The 19,618-nt window shown below is 43.1% G+C and overlaps 1 protein-coding gene across 2 annotated transcripts; it reads left to right on the top strand.

The window, feature by feature from the left end:
- Positions 1 to 3,205: 3,205 nt before the first annotated feature.
- On the top strand, positions 3,206 to 10,618 carry TAC1 (tachykinin precursor 1). 2 transcript variants are annotated; one of them, XM_032710315.1, is made up of 6 exons: positions 3,206 to 3,317; positions 4,006 to 4,143; positions 4,257 to 4,353; positions 4,963 to 4,986; positions 6,644 to 6,697; positions 8,903 to 10,618. In XM_032710315.1, exons 2-6 carry the CDS (start codon positions 4,021 to 4,023, stop codon positions 8,950 to 8,952), a joined length of 348 nt encoding a protein of 115 aa, XP_032566206.1. In that variant the 5' UTR covers positions 3,206 to 3,317; positions 4,006 to 4,020; the 3' UTR covers positions 8,953 to 10,618. The 2 variants fall into 2 exon arrangements, with proteins under 2 accessions (XP_032566206.1, XP_032566212.1); XM_032710321.1 differs by lacking the exon at positions 6,644 to 6,697.
- The last annotated feature ends 9,000 nt before the right edge of the window (positions 10,619 to 19,618 follow it).

Raw genomic sequence — 19,618 nt, 5'->3', positions numbered from 1 at the left:
TGGTCTCTCTTTCCAATGTTTATAAAGTTGTATCTTTGGACAAGAACATTTCCAGTCTTCTTGCCATGATTGAAAACAGAGCTGAGGTCTGGTATATTTACAGGCAGGATCACTGTACTTAAGTAGACTGCATCTCATCCCTAACTTTTTGAAGTTATATAAAATAACTGTTCTCGGGCTGTCTGTTATTTGTAACCCCTTGGTAAAGTGACGAAGAGATCTCAAAATACATGAGAATTAGGGTCTAGGTTTAAATACATAGCATGTAATTGTATAGCATAAGGCCGCTGAAGAACAATACCAGATGCATTCTTTTCATGTCAAGTGCTCTGAAATTGTGCATACTCAGAATATTCAGACCTGCATTCTGCACAAAACCTTACATAGTCACATGCAATTTGCTATTTTCCCATTGCACATTTGCTGTTGATAACAGTGTAGTAGCCAATGTGACTTACCACTAAACTACCGGACATTTTACTGGAAACCAAAACATCATAAAATTCAAATAAACATTTCACAAGAATCATCACACAAGAGGTATCACATTAAGCCTACTGTAAAAACAATTCTCTGAGGTGTGTTTCGCAGGCAATTGCTTCCCGAATAGTTTTCCATTAGTGTTGAGATTCAAGCTACAAAAAGTGCCTTTAGTTCAGCTCCTAACCTTGATTAGGGAAATATCTGTATAAGAACTCAAAAAGTGTCTTTCATTGTCACCCTCACAGGAAATGTCAATCCCTATTTGGTTTACTTTGAGTCTAATGATCTCTTGATTAATAAACAAAACTCTTCACCCTGTTGTTAGAAATCACATGGTCTAACTGTAACAGGAGGGTGGGATCTGTGCCCTGAGCATGGATAGAGCAGGTATATTCACCACAGACACCTTGTATCTACGTGCTCACATATTTATTCACAAGGTTACTCATAGATAGATATATGCTAATATAATATGTCTGAGAAAGAAGCAGTTTTGGTAAACCCGTGATTTGTTGTTTGTGTACAAAGGACATTTTACCATGCTCTAGTGCATCCCTAGAGCAGTGACTGGGGAGCACAAAAGCAGTAGCTTCAGCTGCTTCCAGGTCAAGGTGTATCTCTTGCTTCCTCATTTGAGTCTTTTACCTCCTTTCCACATGAAAAAAAATGAACTCAGAAAATCTTCCTAGGAATCAGCTTTGCTCATTAGCCATAAAATCTGCTCATTTCCTGAAAAGTTCATAGTGCAATATCTGGGTATTGCAGGTCTAAGAATGATTAAATAGCCAATTTATTTTAGAAATTGAGAAAGAGAAAAGTGAGCTTGACCTATTAGTCAGTTTTTCTCTTCCACAAAACTATTAGATAAGTCTAATAAGTCTAGATAAACTACTTGAATTCATTAAAGTTTCTGAAGAATAGAACGAACCCCTTTTTAATTTTTCTTCTCTTGCTCTCTCAAAAAAGAAAATCCCTGTAATTTCATAGGTCAAGTTATGATTATATCCATTTTGGTAAAATGTTGAATTAGAGAACAGAGACTTTTAGTTAAAACTTTCTGTGGACTCCTGGATGATAGAAATTGATTTCACAGGAAGTTGGGAGTTCTCAAGATTTCTGTGAGACATGAGCTTCATCAACATCTGTAGAATTGGCAAGCCTAGTTTGATATATACGACCTTTGCTCCATTGTCACTATAGTTAACAGAAACAACACAGTGAAAAAACCCACAAGAAAACAACTTTTCTTCAAGAGTTTTCAAAGTTCACACATCAAAGGGAATTATCAAAGCTGCAGCATGAAAATCTGGTGGTTTGGGTTCCCGGAGTTGCTAAACTTTGCCATTCCTGCCAGCTTTCGACAGGCAGAATGAGAAGCATTCTCACCACTCACTCTTGTGGTCTCAGCAGAGGTACCCACACCAGGTACTGCACGAAGTCCCTTACTGGGCTTTTCCAAACCACTGTTTTTCTCAACCACCCTGTCAAAGCAGCCCATGTTGACTAGAGCAACTCTCAGCTTACTGGGTCACAATCTTTCTTATTTATGTGCAGTCCTATAGACAAAGAGTAGACACCTCCAGAATCTGGAAGAGTCACATTCCTGGCCATGCTCTTGGGAATACTTTGTGTTCTGAGCAGCATTTCTGGTTAACAGAGAGGCCTGGTATTAATCATGCCTTTATTTAGAGAACGAAGGCCCAAGTCCTCCTTGGATCCACAAGAGAGGAGATTTACCACTATCACCTCAATGGTAGCATCCTGGAGCAAGCAGAGGTGTGCTTATTCCAGCTCCTGAGTACTCCCTTCTTTATCAAAAGAAACACTGTTAACTCTGTCCAGACTGCATGATTTAGGCTGTGGTACCATGCACCATGATAACATGGGGGCTGAGAGACCACCAAGGTTAGCTGAGAAGCCTCATGCACAGCTGACCTTGGAGAAATAAGATGGAACAATCATGGAAGATAATCTAAGTAATTATATGAGCCGAATGCCAGCAGCAGTGCAAAGCTGTTGTAGGGGAAGGATGCAGGCAGGGATGTGCTGCTAGAGAGACTGGCTCATTTCCAGTAAAGGCATTCACCTGTCACAGCACCCAGCCCAGCGGTACCAGCCTGCTGCCTTGTGCCTGCAGCCCGTCTGCAAGCACACACACGCCAGACCTGGGGTGCAATCCCTCAGCCAGGCGCTTCTCAGCTTCGTGCATTCCTCACTTCTGGTCCCAGCGGGCCGGAGCCGCCCGAGCAGTGGCACAGGGAGGGCAGACCTGGGGAGAAGGAACTTGCCTGGGCACGGGAGGCAGCCCGCTCCCCGCATTCCGCTCTCCCCCGGCTCCTGCCCCTCTCTCCCTCTCTGCGGTGCCGAGAGGGAGAGTTCTCCCTGCCCTAGGGGACCGGGGCGGGGGGCAGAAGTGAAAAGCGGCATTCGCAGCCTTAGGTCCGCGCCCGCATCTCGCATCCACATCCAGAGCCTCATCCCACCTCCGTACCCGCATCTGCAGCCGCCGCCGGGACGCGCCCTCGCCCCGGCGGTGCGGGGCGGCCCCGGGGACGCGGAGCTGCAGCAGGAGGGAGTGTGGTGGGGGAATATCGGGGAGAAGCCGCCCGGCCGCCGCGCACCCCTCAGGAGCGGGAGAGGGGGGCGGGAGCTGTTCGCCCGGGGGGGGGGGGGGGGGGCTGTCACGGGGCTGGGACCACAAAACCGGGGGTAATTGCATTTAGGCAAATGAGGTTGCCTTGGCCCTCCCCGTCTCCAGGTATATAAAGTGGGGAGCGCTCCGCCGGCCGGCCAATGCGCTCGGAGAGCAGCTCCCGCCCTCCGCGCTGCTGACGGTGCGTGCGCCTCCGGGAGTCCGTCCGTGCCTGTGAGGGTGCGCTTGTCCGTATGGTTGTGAGGAGTGTGCGTGGGTGCGGGGGGTCTGTATGTGTATACTTCTATGGGGTGGGTGCCTATACCTGCTTTTGTGCCTCTGAATGTGCCAGCATCTTTTTGTGCCTGTCCTGATGTGTGAAGGAATGAGGGTGTACCTCTGGACACCTGTGTGTGTGTGTAGAGAGCTGCATCCCTACGTAGGTGTGAGCATTTAAGGTGTGTAGCTATTTGTGTGAGTTTGTAAGTGGATGCATGTGTACCTCTGTGTGTGTGTGTATGAGGGGGATGAACCTGGCTGGGTGTATTTATGTGGGAAGGTGTGAATACCTGGATGTACTTCGACGTGTGAGGGTGTGTTTATGTATAACCCTCTATGTCCGTGTGTGGAGGGGTACCTCTGCCTCTGTGTGTGTGACTGTGCGCTGGTGTGGCAGTCTATTATGTGTGGGGTGTGCGTGTGTCCAGAGGTGACTGTAGCAGTCGGGGGGGAAGGGAGGGTGGTGTGACTCGGCGCCTGTGGAGTCTATACGTGCGAGGTAGCGTGCCCCCAGGTGTGCCCCGGAGGCAGCTGTGAGTGTGTGTGCAGGGCTGTGCGTGCTCGCCCCGACGGGGCTCGGGGTGCCGGTGCTCCAACCTCTGCCCCCGCAGGACGTCGAGGCGGCGATGAGGCTCCCGCTGGCTTTCGCCGTGCTCCTCCTGGCCTCGGCGCAGGCGCTGGCCGAGGAGATGGGAGCTACCGACGACCTCAGCTACTGGTCCGACTGGTCCGACAATGATCAGGCGAAGGTGAGCCCTGGCGGCCCCGCGGGGTGCGGAGGCGAGGGGCTCGGTGCCGGGCACTACCTGGGCAAAACGGGGTGGGGGGTCCGCGCTGAGCGCCGCCCGCTGTCGCCCCGCAGGAGGAGCTGCCGCTGCCCCTGGAGCACTTCCTGCAGAGGATGGCCCGGAGACCCCGGCCCCAGCAGTTCTTCGGCCTCATGGGCAAGCGGGATGCCGGTGAGCGAGGTGGGGGGCTGGCTGCTGCTCACGCGTCTCCACTCGCCCCTTCTCCTAGTGCCTCCCCAAACTCCACAGCGGTTGTCGCTCGGGTTTAGTCTTTTTCAAAAGCTGCCATGTGAGGTGTTTGGGTTTGGGGTTTTTTGTTTGATAGTTTATTTCAAGTTTTATATCAGATAAACTCACCAGTTGGAAAAGAGAGGGCTTCACATTAAAGTGCCAAATGCACACCAATTACAGCACGCAAATCCCGGTGAGGAATATTATGACAATTCATGGCATAATTCATACATGCTACTGAATTGCCCATGTGGGGAAATCTGTTCTGTGTACAATTATTGCCATGTTTACTGATCCAAGAACTGATCTAAGAAACCGGAGCTAAACTGATCTAAATTATGTGGGCTTAGCTAAAACAAGTTTTTGCAGTCTCTTTGAAGAGAAATGCAGTTGTAAACCATCACTTTAATTTCCCTTAAGTGGAATATGTGTAGGGTAGTTTTTGTAATTGATTTTTCAAAACATTGCAGTAGTATCATATATGTATGCCAATCCTTTTACAACAACTCTTTTTTTCCGCTTTTTCTCTTCCTTTTCTCTTCCAATCAGGATATGGCCAGATCTCTCACAAAAGTAAGTTTAAAAAAAAATGCAAATAAGTAATTATTAGAAGATATTAAATAGGGAATAGTGTATTTGACGGGATTAGTTAGAAGATGACTGGTTTCAGCCGAGGAATGGCAGCACTGCTGGTGAAGAAATGTTCTGTTAAAGGATTGAAACCTCCGCCCCAGTGCCGCTGCGAGCCTGTATCTCATCTGAGCTGCCGCAAGCTTTGAAATTTCAATCCATATTAATGTGCGGATGTTGCAGCTCTCACTTATTTCCCTAGGGGGGGATTCTGTAAGCCTTTCTTATAGTCAAGGCAGGCTTACTGCCAGACTCAGAGAGGAGCAATTAAGATGACAAAATCTGGAAAATTAGAGTATTGAATTTCCAAATCCCCAAGAATGCTTTCACAGGAGAGCCCATGTCCTCACATGCGAGATGCTGTATCTGTGCTCTCAGCATTGTCTGGCTGGGAATCAGATCCACGCTCACAGTAGGGGCTGATTGATGATGTGCTGCCATATGAACAAGCCTATCTTGCCCCATTAATAGTGTGCTTTGCTCTGCTTCTGTGTAACACCAAGCAGGAGATGGTATCAGCACTGTGGTGTTACTTTGTTCTGTGCAGTGACAGTTTTATTCTCTGAATTTATCTGAAGATGTTTAAACAGAAGCTGGAAGACTTTTAGTAAGTAAAAATGATCTTGTATTCTGTGACACATCCTCTGTCCACAGAGGTCAACAACTGTCCCAGTGTTCTGTTATCCATAAGATGCTTTCACTAGGGTTATGTCTCTGAAGACCAATAAACACTTTGATACAAAGCTCATGCCAAATAACCTGCTGACAAAAGTAAAAAAATTATAGATTTCTGAAACTGCTTCAGATTGAATTAATACATGTGAGGTCTGAGGATCTTGTTTTGTAGATGAATTAGCCAAGCGAAATTCTTTCCAAAGAGAAATTTCGAAGTTTACCTTAAAAGTCAGTTTAGATAAGGAATGAAAATGAGCCATTCTTCTTTATCTGAAACTACAGCTACTATATCTTGATATATGCTGTAGGCCAAAACTTGGAGTAATTTATCCTCTGCACGTCCAGTGCCTTGAGAAGTACTAATGGGACAGGAAGGTAATACCTGAACTCATAAATATTCCAAATACAAACCCAGACTGTCTAGCTCAGACGTGTCCAGACACAGAGTCCCATTGGCTTCCTATCCAGTAAGGGCTCTGCCTGACCTCTGAGGGGAGATTCTTCTTCCACGTTACAGAAATAAACCAACAACAGATAGAAGAGATGCCTCACACAGATGCAGGCTATACCAAGACACCGCCTTCTTGCGCATTTTCTCAAATCGGTAGGAATTGTACTGGGAGAGAAATAAGAATCCTTTAGCGGTCATTGTTTTTCCATTATACTTAAAGAAACAAATCCACAAAACAAAAAGTCTATCTCAACTAATGAGAAGATGTCCACTAACTGGCCTGTGCCTTGGTCTAACCTGTTAAGTCTGATTAGTCAGGCTGATGTTTATTTTTTGTTGTCTGAGAGGGATGTGAACAACTGGTCTCTGAGATAAACAGTTTTGGAGCCTATCTTCCTTCATCGCTAAAACACGTTATCTTAGAAGCCTGCCTAGTTAAAATGTATTAAAACACCCCTAAATATATTTTTTCAGGGCATAAAACAGACTCCTTTGTTGGACTTATGGGCAAAAGATCTTTAAATTCTGGTATGTATATGACTAAATCTGATACTTGGTGATATACAGCCTCTTCATTCCGTTGCCTCTTTGTTCTCTCCCAGCGGATGGAAGAAGCAGTGTTTATGTAGTGGAGACTCAGAGTTCTCTGAAAAAGACCCAGAATTTTATTTGTTATCCAAGATATTTCAGGGTTTGCTTTACTCCAATTCTTGAGATAATCAGGCTGGTCTGAGCTGCAGGAGAGCTCAGGTAAAAGTCCCCAGGACACTTTCATTACTGCCCTGTCCTTGCATGTTCTGCTGGTTGCAAAAGTACTAATACAAGAAAAAAAAAATCTAAATTTTACTGACATGCCAAGAAAAATTCAGAGTCTGAAAATGCAAAGTTCATTTACACTTGTGGTCCAAATCCAGATCTTATCAGGTAAAGGAATATCCTCATTGTCTCTGGATATCATTATTTCTAAAACCTGGAGCAGAAGGTGGAAGAACAGCATCTTATTCTGCAGATCAAGCTGTTAAACATTCCCAGCCTCTTCCAGCTTTTCACTTCACCCAAAGCATTTTAAGCTTTGAACGGATACTGAGAATTTGTATTATTTTCCATAGCATCCATATGGGGCAGGATTCTCCTCTCCTCTAATGTGCAGAACCCCTGTGGGTATCTGCAAATTGCCTGTAGCTCTACCTTCCCTGTGCTATAGGGTTGTACTAAGGAAATCCCTCAGTGTGAACTGAAGTATTAGTTGATTCTCCAGAATGGGAATTAAAAAAATAAAAACCCTAATATGTATTTCACATCTCTCAAATAGTTCCCACTGTTTTGTTAAATGGATGATAAAAGTTAAATTACTAGCTGACACCTTTATATTATGTGGATACATGCTGTGATCTACATTCTGCAATTATGGTTGTCAGTAACTTTTATTTTCAATTAAACCCTGTTTAAAACTAGCAATATTGCTCTCTGCATCATTTTAGAAATTGCTATGTATCATGAATAATTTTATACAATTTTATCTGTGGTGGCACTAGCTGTTAAATGCATGATACCTGTAAATATATCTACTATCACAAAAGTAAATAGCCTGGAAGTAATAAAGTGGGTTTGGTTTCCATTGGGATTACATTTACATTAATATGAGAATATAAATTACAGCAAATGTTTTAAAAAATGTAAAGATTTTGTTGCCCTAATTTCAAATTGCTAGTAGTCAGGCTACTATTATGTGGTATTTCTAACAAAGGCAAATAATGAAGTTTTGCCCTGTTGGGCTATGTAATACCTACCTGACAGGTAAAACTAGAATTCACTGCTTTTCTGCCTGATCCCTTGGGAGGGAAATGGTAAGAAGTTGCTTCCCCTAAGGACTGTGTAATCAAAGCAAGATCAGGAGTAGTAAGCGTTAGGACTATCCTTACTTCTCTCTACTGGAAAATGTTTAACTGGGCAGGATCTTTACCTGGTGCTATGGTTTTCTGCTGCAGAAAGCCCCTGAGAACTCTGGCAACGTGCAGGAGTTTACACCATCCTGCTGGGTGTGAGTGGGGTACTGGTTTAAAGTCTTGTGTGACAAAGCAGGGTACCTGGATGCTGATGTCTCAGTCCCTGTTTTGGGGACAGACCTGACCAAGAAGGGCTCTCTGGGGTTCACTCTCATTTTAAAAGAGCAAGAAGGAGAGATCTACCACTACTAAACACAAAATACGTTACTGAAGACTATTTTAGGCTGCAGCTAGTCCACAGGAAGTCTGAGTCAATCTGAGGAGCTTGGCTTCTGCCATAGTCTTTAGTAAAAGTTAACCCTGTGTGCAGGGCTTGGGGACAGGGAGGGTTTAAACCTGACAAAGAGCTGACTGTGCAGGAACAAAGGTGGACATGTCCATGCAGAAAGCCTCTACCCACAAATTGACCTGAATGCTCAGATCCCATAAATTAGGTGGATTACTGGGAGGTAAATGGGCTCTGAATTAATGGTACTTCAAGCAGCTCAACAGACGAGAGGTAGAAAACACTGCTCAGACCTTCAACCTCCAGGAGGACAGTGTAGTCTGAGAGGTAAAACCAAATCAAAGCAGCTCAGGGTTGGGCAGGGAGGCCTCGCCTCTGTTCCAAATATGCCACTGAGGTCCAGCAGTGACCCAGCTGGCTGCAGGTCTCTGACATTTCTTGTGCTTGCAGGGGTTTATGCAAGGCTGCACTGTGTGCTTCATTCTGCTTCATTTTTTGCAGGGTCCTCTGAAGGGAGCATAGCACAGAATTATGAACGGAGGCGTAAATGAGACATTCCTGCATATTATTTACTAAACTTCATTTGTTCTGATGGCCAATGCAGTGTAATATAAACTAACCACTGTATGGAATAATTATTTATTTAACAGCTGATGGGGTTTGGGTTTTTTTGAGTTGTACATTCAATAAAATTATTATTTTTCATATTGTGGCAGTGATACATGTTGTGTAGGTGTGTTGTGGTTCTGAAAGGACCAGCAACCCTGGTGATGTCTCACAACAAAGCACATCATTTGATATGACCCATAAAATTATGTTTGCTAAACCAAGCAAATATTCTTTTGTTCATTGAAAGCGAGTCTATCAGCTTCACAGCCAGTGCAGAACAGAGCTGATGTTCAGTCTAGTGCCTCAATTTGTTTTCATGTTTATAATGTACTGTAATTTCTGTATCAAAAAATATATTTGTATCATTACAGCATGTTTTATGTTCTGTGACTATGTATCTATATATTTTAAAAAGGGGGTGGGTAATGTTTGAATGGGAATCCAAGGTCTTCATTTCATAGTCTGGAATTTTATGACAGTAACATTTTAAATAAAAACTACTCTGGGGCTTTTGCAACATAATTCTTTTGGTGATAGTAATGGAGTTATTTCCCACGTTGGTCTGGAATGAGATTTAGATCCAAGCAAGAGTGTTCTGAGACTGGAGAGAAATATCAAATTAATGGTTTCTTTTTGCAGGGAGGCTGTGAGCTTCCTCATGTGTGTTTGGTGAATGTTTGGAGGATATGCTACTGGAGACAGGAATTCCTGAGATTGCTCCAGGTCACACAAGGTGCCATCCATCCTTAACCTGATGGAAATCAAGAAGCACGTTGTCTGAATGAAAAAGGCGTGGTGTACCCCCCAGCTCCAAGTGGAATAATTTGCTGTGGAATTCATCCAGTATTGTAGGTTTATTATTTGAAAGCTAAGCTTTTAATAAATTCTAGCCCTCAGATTCACAATAAAAGCACCTGTTGACTTGAATCCATGCAATATAAGAGAAAAAAAAGTGAGTGTAATTATCTTTTTAATTAAACTCTCTGGTTACTATATAAGCAAGACAGTCCTGAAATGCTACATACATCTCACCAGATGCCAGGACATCTGGAGATCTATCTTCTTTCCCCCTGCTAAAAGCTATACTTCTCCATTTGATGCTATGATGTGAGCTTTCATCGCAGATGAATCAGCAATGAAAACAGGCAGTATATACAAACCAAGTAATAAGTAATACAAAGGGATTCACTGGTTGTTTTTTTCCATTTTGGAAGTGAACTCAACAACCTCCATTTTCAAGGTTACCTAAGGCATCAGCAGAACTGCTCCAATTATGAGTGGTTGGGTGCAGGACTTCTCTCCTGCTAGGTTAGAAGCAGCACCTAAGCCTGCCCATGTTTAAAACAGATCCCACTTTCAGCTAAGTAGGAGGTGATCTAGCTGGGGGGGGGGTGTATGGTAGGAAAACTGAAGCCAACTTACAACAGGGACCACACTCGTGTGAGACACAGTGGTTGTACTGGCACTCTGCCAGTTCTTCATCTTGCCAGTGCTAATTTTCAAACTAATAAACTTCTGTATGAGCTCCCACTGTGAGGAAGGGAAGCTGACTGACTAACAACATGGCAGAAGGACTGTGGAAATGGATGTTGAATAATGCTCAGTGAAGGGTAAAAAGAGAAAAAATTTTAAAATGCTGTTCCTCTACGCTGGGAGCCTACAGTGCTCCCAGAGCTCACAGCTCATGTGCACTGAATTGTGAGATGCAGAGAGTAAAGCGAAAGCTCCACTGTTCACTCCCTGCAGCCTACACATCTCACAAACTTTCCCACAGAGGCAACCACTGCAAACACATTTGCATCCAGAGAAAGCCACGGAGAGTGGGCTTTAAACGTTTGCAGGACAGCACAAGTACTATTTAACAGCATCCAGTAAACAGACAGGACTGACTTTTCTGGCAAAAACATAGATGTTGGGTTGGAAGGTACCTTTGAAGATCACCTAGTCCAACCCTCTGCTCTTGGCAGGGACATCTTTCACTAGATGAGTTTGCTCAGAGCTCCAGCCAAACTGACACTGAACACTTCCAGGGATGAGACAGACACAACTTCTCTGGGCAACCTGTTGCAGAGTCTCACCACCCTCATTGAAAAGATTTCCTTCCTTACAACCAATCTAAATCTATCCTCTTTCAGTTTAAATATCTGCTCATCTTCATGGCCCTCTTCTGGACTCATTCCAACAGATCCATGCCCTTCCTGTGCTGGGGACCCCAGAGCTGGACACAGTACTCCAGGTGGGGTCTCACCAGAGTAGAGTAGAGAGACAGAATTACCTCACTCAACCTGCTGCCCACACTGCTTTTGATGCAGCTCAGGATGTGGTTATCTTTCTGAGCTATAAGCTGCATCATGTTGTTTCACATCCACAAACAACCCCAAATCCTTTTCCTCAGGAATGCTCTCAATCCATTCTCTGCCCAGCCTGTATTTGTGCTTGGAATTGCCCTGACCTTGCACTTGGTCTTGTTGAATTTCATTAGGTTCACATAGGCTCACTCCTTGTGCCTGTAAAAATTGTTATTGGTGGCATCCCTTCCCTCAAGTGCGTCATGGCACTACTACCATTGTTCCATTGCCAAGGCTGAGCCTCTGGCACCAAAGCAGTCTCCTTTTACTTGTCATTCTGATCAGTGGTTTTAATCTGGCATTTGGAAACAACTCAATTTCTGGTGGTAAAATAATGTCAGATTTGTGCTAATTTGGGTTTTGAACAGTAAGGTTAAAATTGGCATTGATTTATATGTTGTATAGATATCTATTCCAACTTAGAAATAAAGCAAATACACCAAAAGGCACTGTCTGAAACGTTCCAACTGACTCTACCAACAATACAAAAAAAGCCCCTCATATTTCAGTGCTGGCAGGGTCCGCTTGGCCAAGCTGTGCCATGTTGGGGCTGTGGGGCTGTGCCTGCCCAGCAGGCCTAGGGCAGATGTGGAGATGCACAAACAACACATCTGCAAACATCCAGCTCAGCAGCTGCCCGTCCCTACCATGGACTCACTCCAAATATTTGTCCTCACAGGCATCCTGGGATCCTGGAGACTCACACAGGAATTTATATTCTTACATCTTTTATCTGCCTTTAGTCTTAAGCAATATAGTCTATACATTACTGAGTAATTCAAAGGGACTTCTAAATAATTTCCATGGTCTTTAATCTCCCTTTTAAGGCTTCCTCAGCTTCTAAACGCTTTTTTGTATTGGACAGCATTGTTTGCAGCCCTGGGCCACTGGGTCACTTATGCTTTCGATTGCTGGGCAGGGCCAGCTTTCCAGAGCCATTGCAGGATTTGGAGAGGCTTTCACTAAATCCCCCGCTGTCTCCACAACACCCAGCCACGACTGTGACACAGACTTAGCTCTTTCTGATGGCAACAGTCTGACACCCTTCAGGCTGCAAAAGCTAATCAATAACACTGCAACAAGGGCATCTGTCAGCAAAATGCAAGTGAGCTTTAAATAAAGCAATAAAAATCTTCCTAGGAAATCAGCATGAAGAGTGAACTCAGGGTGATGTTGGTAATGGTCACCGCTGGGGAGGTGCTACAGGCAATTTGACGTAACAGCCCACCTCCAACATGCTCAGCCCCCTTTTTGTTTCTTTTTTTCCCTCAGAAACACATCATTCATCTGCACCTTGGCAGGTGGCTGCTCTTCTGGTAGGCACTGTCTCTCTCACACACAGAAACTTCACTTCCCTTGGATGGGGATGCCAAAGTCAAGATCTCAGCAGCCTGCCTTGCCCAAGCATGACCCAGAGGACATAATCTCCATCCAGCATCTCCATCTCTCTGCTGTTGCATGGAGACTGGCCATCCCTGGTGCAGGTTGCAGCCAAACTTACCCTGGGAAGCCAGACCCATGGCACACATATCCTGTCCATGAACTGGGGAGCTGGGAGGGGGGTTTGGCTCCACCGTATGCACCTCACCAGGGAAGCTCAAGTTCTGCAGCGCTTGCAAATCCTTCCCTGTACTCACATCAGGAAGCTGGAGTTTTTCATCATGATCCTAACTAAAAGAAAAGGAAGAATCTGGAAATGTTTAAGCACAGAGATCTTGCAGGAATCCAGCCCCCAGTCATCATTAGCTAGAGCAGAACAACATCAAGAGGTTTTTGTAAATTATTAAAGTGATTCTTTAAAATGCTGTTTATTCAGAGTATGCCAGTAGCAGCTCCTTCAGAGCTACCAAGAGCCATTATTTAAATACAGACTTTGTCCCTTAAACTATGTCTCTTAAACTATGGCTTAGATAATGTCTTTAGCATTAAAAGATACTGAGCAAGTCCCAGTGCAAACTTTGGTAATGACGAAATTTTCTTCTGATGAGCCCAAACAGTTCCCTTAGCCAGCATATCACAGACTGCATTAGCAAACATCTCCCAGAGTGACAAGACAAAAGCACACAGCAGTTGCTTCCCTGGAGTTGTACTGTGTCAGGATGCAGCCACCTGCTGTTCCAGATACACTCCAATGTCCTCATATATCTCCAAAATAACTCACTCACCTTTGCAGAAAATAGTCATTACTGGAAGAGTAGGGATTTTTTAAATTTGTTTTCACTGCTAGCGAGTGTATAAATATCCTCAAACAACATCTTTCAGAAAAGACCAACACACTCTTTGCATTATTCTTTTAACGGTTCTGATAGAGCATAGACTAAAACATTTGTCAGCGGGAGAAGCTGTATGAAATTCATTATGATATTAATTAAAAATTATCACTGCTCCACCCCTGATAGATATATGGTTTCCATCAGAATAAAAGAGCAACTCATCAGCTCAGAAACTCCTTTTTAAAGAGAGGTACGCAGAGCGTGTGCAACAAACATCACCTCTTGTTTTCTCATCCATCTCCAAATTAAACAAGGTCACCACTTACTGCATATAGAAGAAATGAAATGTGAACAGACTGTTAAACAACAAAACACTTCATCTGTCATGGTGCTTCATGCTCTCCCAGAAGCCTGGAGGGAGGTCAAGGTGAGATGGCTTGGCAAGAGGTAACTACAGTGGTTGAGCTAGAAGTGCAATGCACACCCTGTACCTAACCAGTCACTTCTGCAAGGTGCTACCTAAGGGCAAAGAAATTTAGGAAATTACAAAACAGAACACTGAATGTTTACAAAACCTCCTGCAAATTAAAAAAAAAAAAAAAAAAAGCCTTTCTTTTCCTATCTAAACCATTTCTCACACTTATTTCAGAAGTATAGCTGTAAGAGATTTAAGAGGTATAAGATGTGCACCAACACATCATAAAAGACCCATAAGATCATCAAGTTCCGATCATATGTTAACCATTATGTTAACAATGGAGACACCATCTGAAGGAAAGAGAGGGCAGAATTGTGTGGAGCAGGTAAAGAGCTGCATAAATTCATGCTATATATTCTCAACCAGAGCTTGAGTGTCTCAGTGCCAATATATGCTGATATAATTTTAACATTGTTTTCTACATGAACTAGTTTGCATTGAAAACATCTAGCTGGGTAACAGAAGAAACCTTTAATCACAGACATTCAATTTTGGCACATAGAAGTGCATTTTATTTTCACCGTTATAACACTCAGACAACAATAGGCATATTGTGTTTCTGTGCACCAAAGCATTAAAATTCAAGCAATACCCTCTGGAAGCAAATTTTGCTTGGAGAATATACACATTAATTACTGAAGTAATATATACATATGGTGTAGCTACTCTAAGACTGCATTTAAAAAGTGTTTATAATTCAGTGAATTTTAAAGCAGTGAATTTTTATGATTCCCAAAAGATGTAAGAGTTGTTTTGTGAGACCTGAGCATTTGCAGCTTGGATTCCCATTGTGTCAATTCAGCCCAGGCAAGGCCTGCCTCATGTGAGCATGAGTGAGACCAGCCCAGGGCACCAGCAGTCATCACCAAAATTGTACATAGGCACAAGACAGCACTTCAGAACAGTTTCTTGAAATATAACATAATGAATTCTGATGTCTGCAGATAGCAACCTGTTTATCCACAGCACATCTTCCCCACACTTCCTTGCCAACCCAATTCCAGCTCTAGGAAACAATCAAACCTTCCTGCCCTGCCCTCCCAGGCTGCCAAAGGAGTTCCAATTAATGTCAATTGAGATAATAGTTCTATTTGCATTTTTAAGCTATTATTAGCAAGTTGTCAGTCAGCCAGTAATTTGTATCCTTTTGGTATAATGAGTATTTAAATATTTAAAAAGAGAACATTCCTTTCTACCACCCCCTTCCTTTTTGTGCTAAAATAATAATGGTTTTAATCAAAAGTAATTTGTATTAATACACATTTTGCCCCAGGTGTTAAAGGCAGTCTTCAAGAGCAATGGTGAGAGATGTTAAATAATCATGGCTGGGCTTCGCGAACAAAGATTTGGGAAGGGCTCTACTCACATTTGTTACAAGCGCCCTGGTGGCTAAAGAGGCCAATATGGGATAGACATGTCCGACTGCAAAAGGCACAGCAGAAAGACTCCTTAGGTGGTATATTCGGCAAGACACAATTCTTTCTGTGTTGTCTTTTCTCCTCAAGAGTGATCCTCAAAAGCATCAGCAGCATTACAGATGGTGTGTCTCCAGGCCTCCCGATTGGAGGCCAGAGTAGACCAGTTATGGTGATCAATATGGCCAAGGCCGTGATGTTGTTTCAGGCAGTTTATTAATACAGACAACTACTTCTATCCTCAATCGTAGCAGGAAGGTTGCTTTTGCAACCAGATCATTGTAGTCTCCTCTTGGCCTCTGCAAGTTGATTATGGTGTAAGAATTGAGGTCAGTTCCAATAATTTTATGTACCTAGGATTATAATTTTCTAAAGGACTATTTTGGACCCAATTACCCTATCTTCTTCTTGGTGAAAATTCATAAGCACCCTGTACCAAAACCAACAAAAGGCAGAAGACCTGCCTCAGAGCAAACCTGGAGTAGGCAAAGGGTTGTGTGTCAGATTGGACAGCCAGCTCTCCACTGTCATTACACCACTAATGATGACTGGGTGATGCTTTTTTCTGACCGAGTTCAAGTCTAGATGCTCAGGTATATGGAGTCTGCTGCTGAGAGAAGAAAGGTCTTAAACCTTTCTGATGTGCATCTGTAAAACTTTCTAGTAGGCTTCAGATGTGAGTCCATGTGAACTTCATGAAGTTCAAAAAGGCACATGGGTCAGCACAAATACAGACTGGGCAGAGAATGGATTGAGAATATCCCTGGGATGAAAGACTTGGGGATTTTGGTGAATGAGAAGCTCAACGTGACCTGGCACTGTGCACTCACAGTCCAGAAAATCATCTATATCCTGGGCTGCACCAAAAGCAGTGTGACCATCAGGTCAAGGGAGGTGATTCCCCCTCTACTCTACTTTGGTGAGGCCCCATCTAGAGTGCTGCATCCAGCTCTGGGGCCCCCAGAATAGGAAGGATGTGGACCAGTTGGAGAGAGTCTTGAGGAGGCCACAAAGATGATCAGAGGGCTGGGAGCACCTCTCCTATGAAAACAGCCTAAGAGAGTTGTGGTTGTTACGCCTGTAAAAGAGAAGGGAGACCTTATAGCACCTTTCAGTATACACAGGGGGCCAACAAGAGCTGGAGAGGGATATTTACTAGGACATTTACTGATAGACACAGTGTAATGGCTTTAAACTGAGAATAGATTTAGATTAAAGGAAGAAATTCTTTACAGTGAGGGTGATAAGGCACTGGAACATGTTGCCCAGGGAAGCTGCGGATGTGCCGTCCCCGGAAACATTCAAGGCCACATTAGATGGGACTTTAAGCATCCTGGTCTAGTAGAAGGTGTCCCTGCCCATGGCAGGGGCATTGGAACTAGACGATCTTTAAGGTCCCTTCCAACCCGAATCTTTCTGATTCTATCATAGCGTTCTCTCTGTAAGACTATCTGAAATTCTGTGATCCTCATGTTAAAAATGAAGAAAATAAAAAAAAAAAAAAAGCCTAACAAGTTCAGAGGTAAAATTAACATTGCTTATCCCCTAGCCTGGGAATTATCTTCCATATTCCCTAGAACTGACATTGTATATGTGTTCCAACTCACATTACTAATTTTTAATATAACTGGTTTTGAATTACCTCTAAAATTGAACACTCAATGTCCTCAATACTAATGCAATTCAACTTTCAGCTGCCCTCTTACCTGCAGCACCAGCATGAGAAGCTCTGCACAACATCTTGAGCAAGATCAATTAAAAAACATTTTTCCTTTATGCTTGGCTTTATCCCTATTCTAATCAAGTACTTATTAAATTTCACGAGGCTCACGCATGAATCCCAGTGACAAGTGTGTGTGAAGGAAGAGACTAAAAGCAGAAGCAGAGCAGAAAGGATAGCAGCCTTCCCTAGGGATGAAGAGCTCATTTGCACAGATGTACTGACAGCGGCTGCCATCTGCCGGCTAAAAAAAAAAAAAAAGAAAAAAGTAAAAAATTAGGAAATCATTTTTGAAGCAACCTCTCAATCTGAATTTGAACTTTGACAGACGCTTTTTTTCACGTGGGAGGAAATGTGTCGGTTTGTTGGCTTCCTGGAATACAGTGCAAGGAGCAGAGCCAGCTCCGGCCCACTTGCATGCGAGAAACATGAAGGTCAGGTAAAAACTCCAGGGTACTGTCAACATCTTTTTTTGTAGCTTCGGGGATGCTTGGAAGACCCAAACCTGAGCATACAGTGCTGAAAAAAACCTAGTTGCCCAGGTAGTTTTCTCCTACTGGAAGAGCTTCCAGGTAACAAAAAGATGGAAAGTGGCACTACAGAGAGGAGTGGGTGAAATACCACAAAAAGATCTTTGAAAGCAGCATGCACAAACCCTGTTAATGTACCACCACCCCTAGCTATTACCCCTAAGAACTTACAGGGTATCACAGTAGCATAGACCACCTCTCTGCTCCATCCTCCTTTGCTCCTTCTCTGCCTCTTCAAGTTTTGTAAATAAAAAATTTAAATTACTATTTTAAATTGAAATAATAAATTTTAATAATTAAAATTCTGTGCATTACCTGCATCCAAACAGAGGCTCATACAAAACTAAGACTTTCCTAACCGCAGCCTTTTTGTCAACCACAATGTCTATGCAGATATGTAAATAAAAAACAATAAGCCCCAAAAGAATTCCAAAATGAGGAACCAAGACAGGCATGGTGCAGGTGATGTGCTTTGGCTATCCCTAGGAAAATGGCTGAGGAATAGACAGCGTACCTTACTACAGAAATAAGTAGCCCCTCCCACATTTCAGCCCCACTCTCCTTTGGACAGACTGTCATTTATTAAGGGGAATCAGACATTAGGTCTGTATCAGAAAAAAAAGAGTAAGTCCACCTCTCCAAAGCCTCACTGTGATTTTTTGGTTTTAGCTACAATTTTACTTCAGTTCTGAGTGGAGAAAAACAACCACCTTGACTGATATTAATTCTGAATCTGAATAAAAGTATAACACTTATTGAGGAATTAGCTTCCACAGCACTACTGTGAAAAGGTTCAACATTGGTTCCTGCAGCCTAGTTTTATAAAGTTTTTTTAATATTATTGTTATTCTTGGTGAAGACAGTTACACACCTTGTAGACGATATTTCCCACACCAAAGGTCCTTCACAAAGACTCCCCATATTCTACTGAAATAGGATGCTTTTACATTTGACTGTGATTTTAAACACAGTTTCAAAGATTTTATATAGCTTCAGACCATCCCACATAAAAAACCTCTGACCAATGGACTAAGGGTCTCCAAAGTCCTGTCAAGTGATCCCTGGCTCTTACTTACTGTCAGAATAGTCCAGCTTAATTTTACCCAAAAGAAATGGAGTGGAAAAAGAGGCAACCACAGCAGGAACAAAGATGAAGAGCAGACAAGACAGCATTACACACTGGACCTGCATCCCATTCCCTCCTGTGACAAACTACAAACACGTACGTAGTTCGCAGATGATCCAGCACAGCTGGATCTTTTTGTCTTACATTTTTGGGTTTTTTCCTTTTTTTTTTTGGTTGGGTTTTTTTTGTTTTAAAGGAAAAAAGAAAAGAGGAAGTTCAGTGTCATGGAAGCCCAATAAGGCTGTAGAATTCAAGTCTGTACATGGAGAAGGAATGAACAGATTTTACACTCCTGATATCCCTAGCATTTTTACCTTTTACAAGAATAAAGCAGCAACCACTGTATTCTGCCTCTGCACATCATTAAAAAGCTAAAATAACTGGATCACCTATCTAGAATATAGCCTTGATATGTATATGCCCAGTGAATTAGGAATTAAAAAAAAATTAGGTGGATTTCCTTGAACGCCTGACAATATTGCAGAAGAAAGTGCATTTGAGTAATGACCCAAAAACGTGTTTAGCCTATTTTCACTTCGGGCAAATGCTATTTTTTTATCTCAGCCTTGGGAAGTTTACAGTAAGTAGTAAATCTTATCACATCAGCACCTAGTCAACATAATCTATACTCCTCTCTTCCCTCAAAATATACTTTATTGCTTCAAAGAAATCCAAAAAGATAAGTGCATGCAGGAAATGTATTAACTTAATACGTGCAAGTTTATGTCAAAATATTGCCACTATTGGCCATAACTGGGCAGTTCACGAGTGCTCTGAT

Source organism: Chiroxiphia lanceolata, chromosome 1 (assembly GCF_009829145.1).
Source record: "Chiroxiphia lanceolata isolate bChiLan1 chromosome 1, bChiLan1.pri, whole genome shotgun sequence".
Taxonomy (NCBI): domain Eukaryota; kingdom Metazoa; phylum Chordata; class Aves; order Passeriformes; family Pipridae; genus Chiroxiphia; species Chiroxiphia lanceolata.
This window is presented reverse-complemented; position numbering and strand designations above follow the sequence as displayed.

Bases quoted from the DNA above. Each gene is read 5' to 3' on its own strand.
- TAC1 (XM_032710315.1), top strand. From the start codon at position 4,021: ATGAGGCTCCCGCTGGCTTTCGCCGTGCTCCTCCTGGCCTCGGCGCAG. The intron at 4,354-4,962 runs GTGAGCGAGGTG...TCTTCCAATCAG, and splicing joins CATGGGCAAGCGGGATGCCG to GATATGGCCAGATCTCTCAC. The intron at 4,987-6,643 runs GTAAGTTTAAAA...ATATTTTTTCAG, and splicing joins TGGCCAGATCTCTCACAAAA to GGCATAAAACAGACTCCTTT.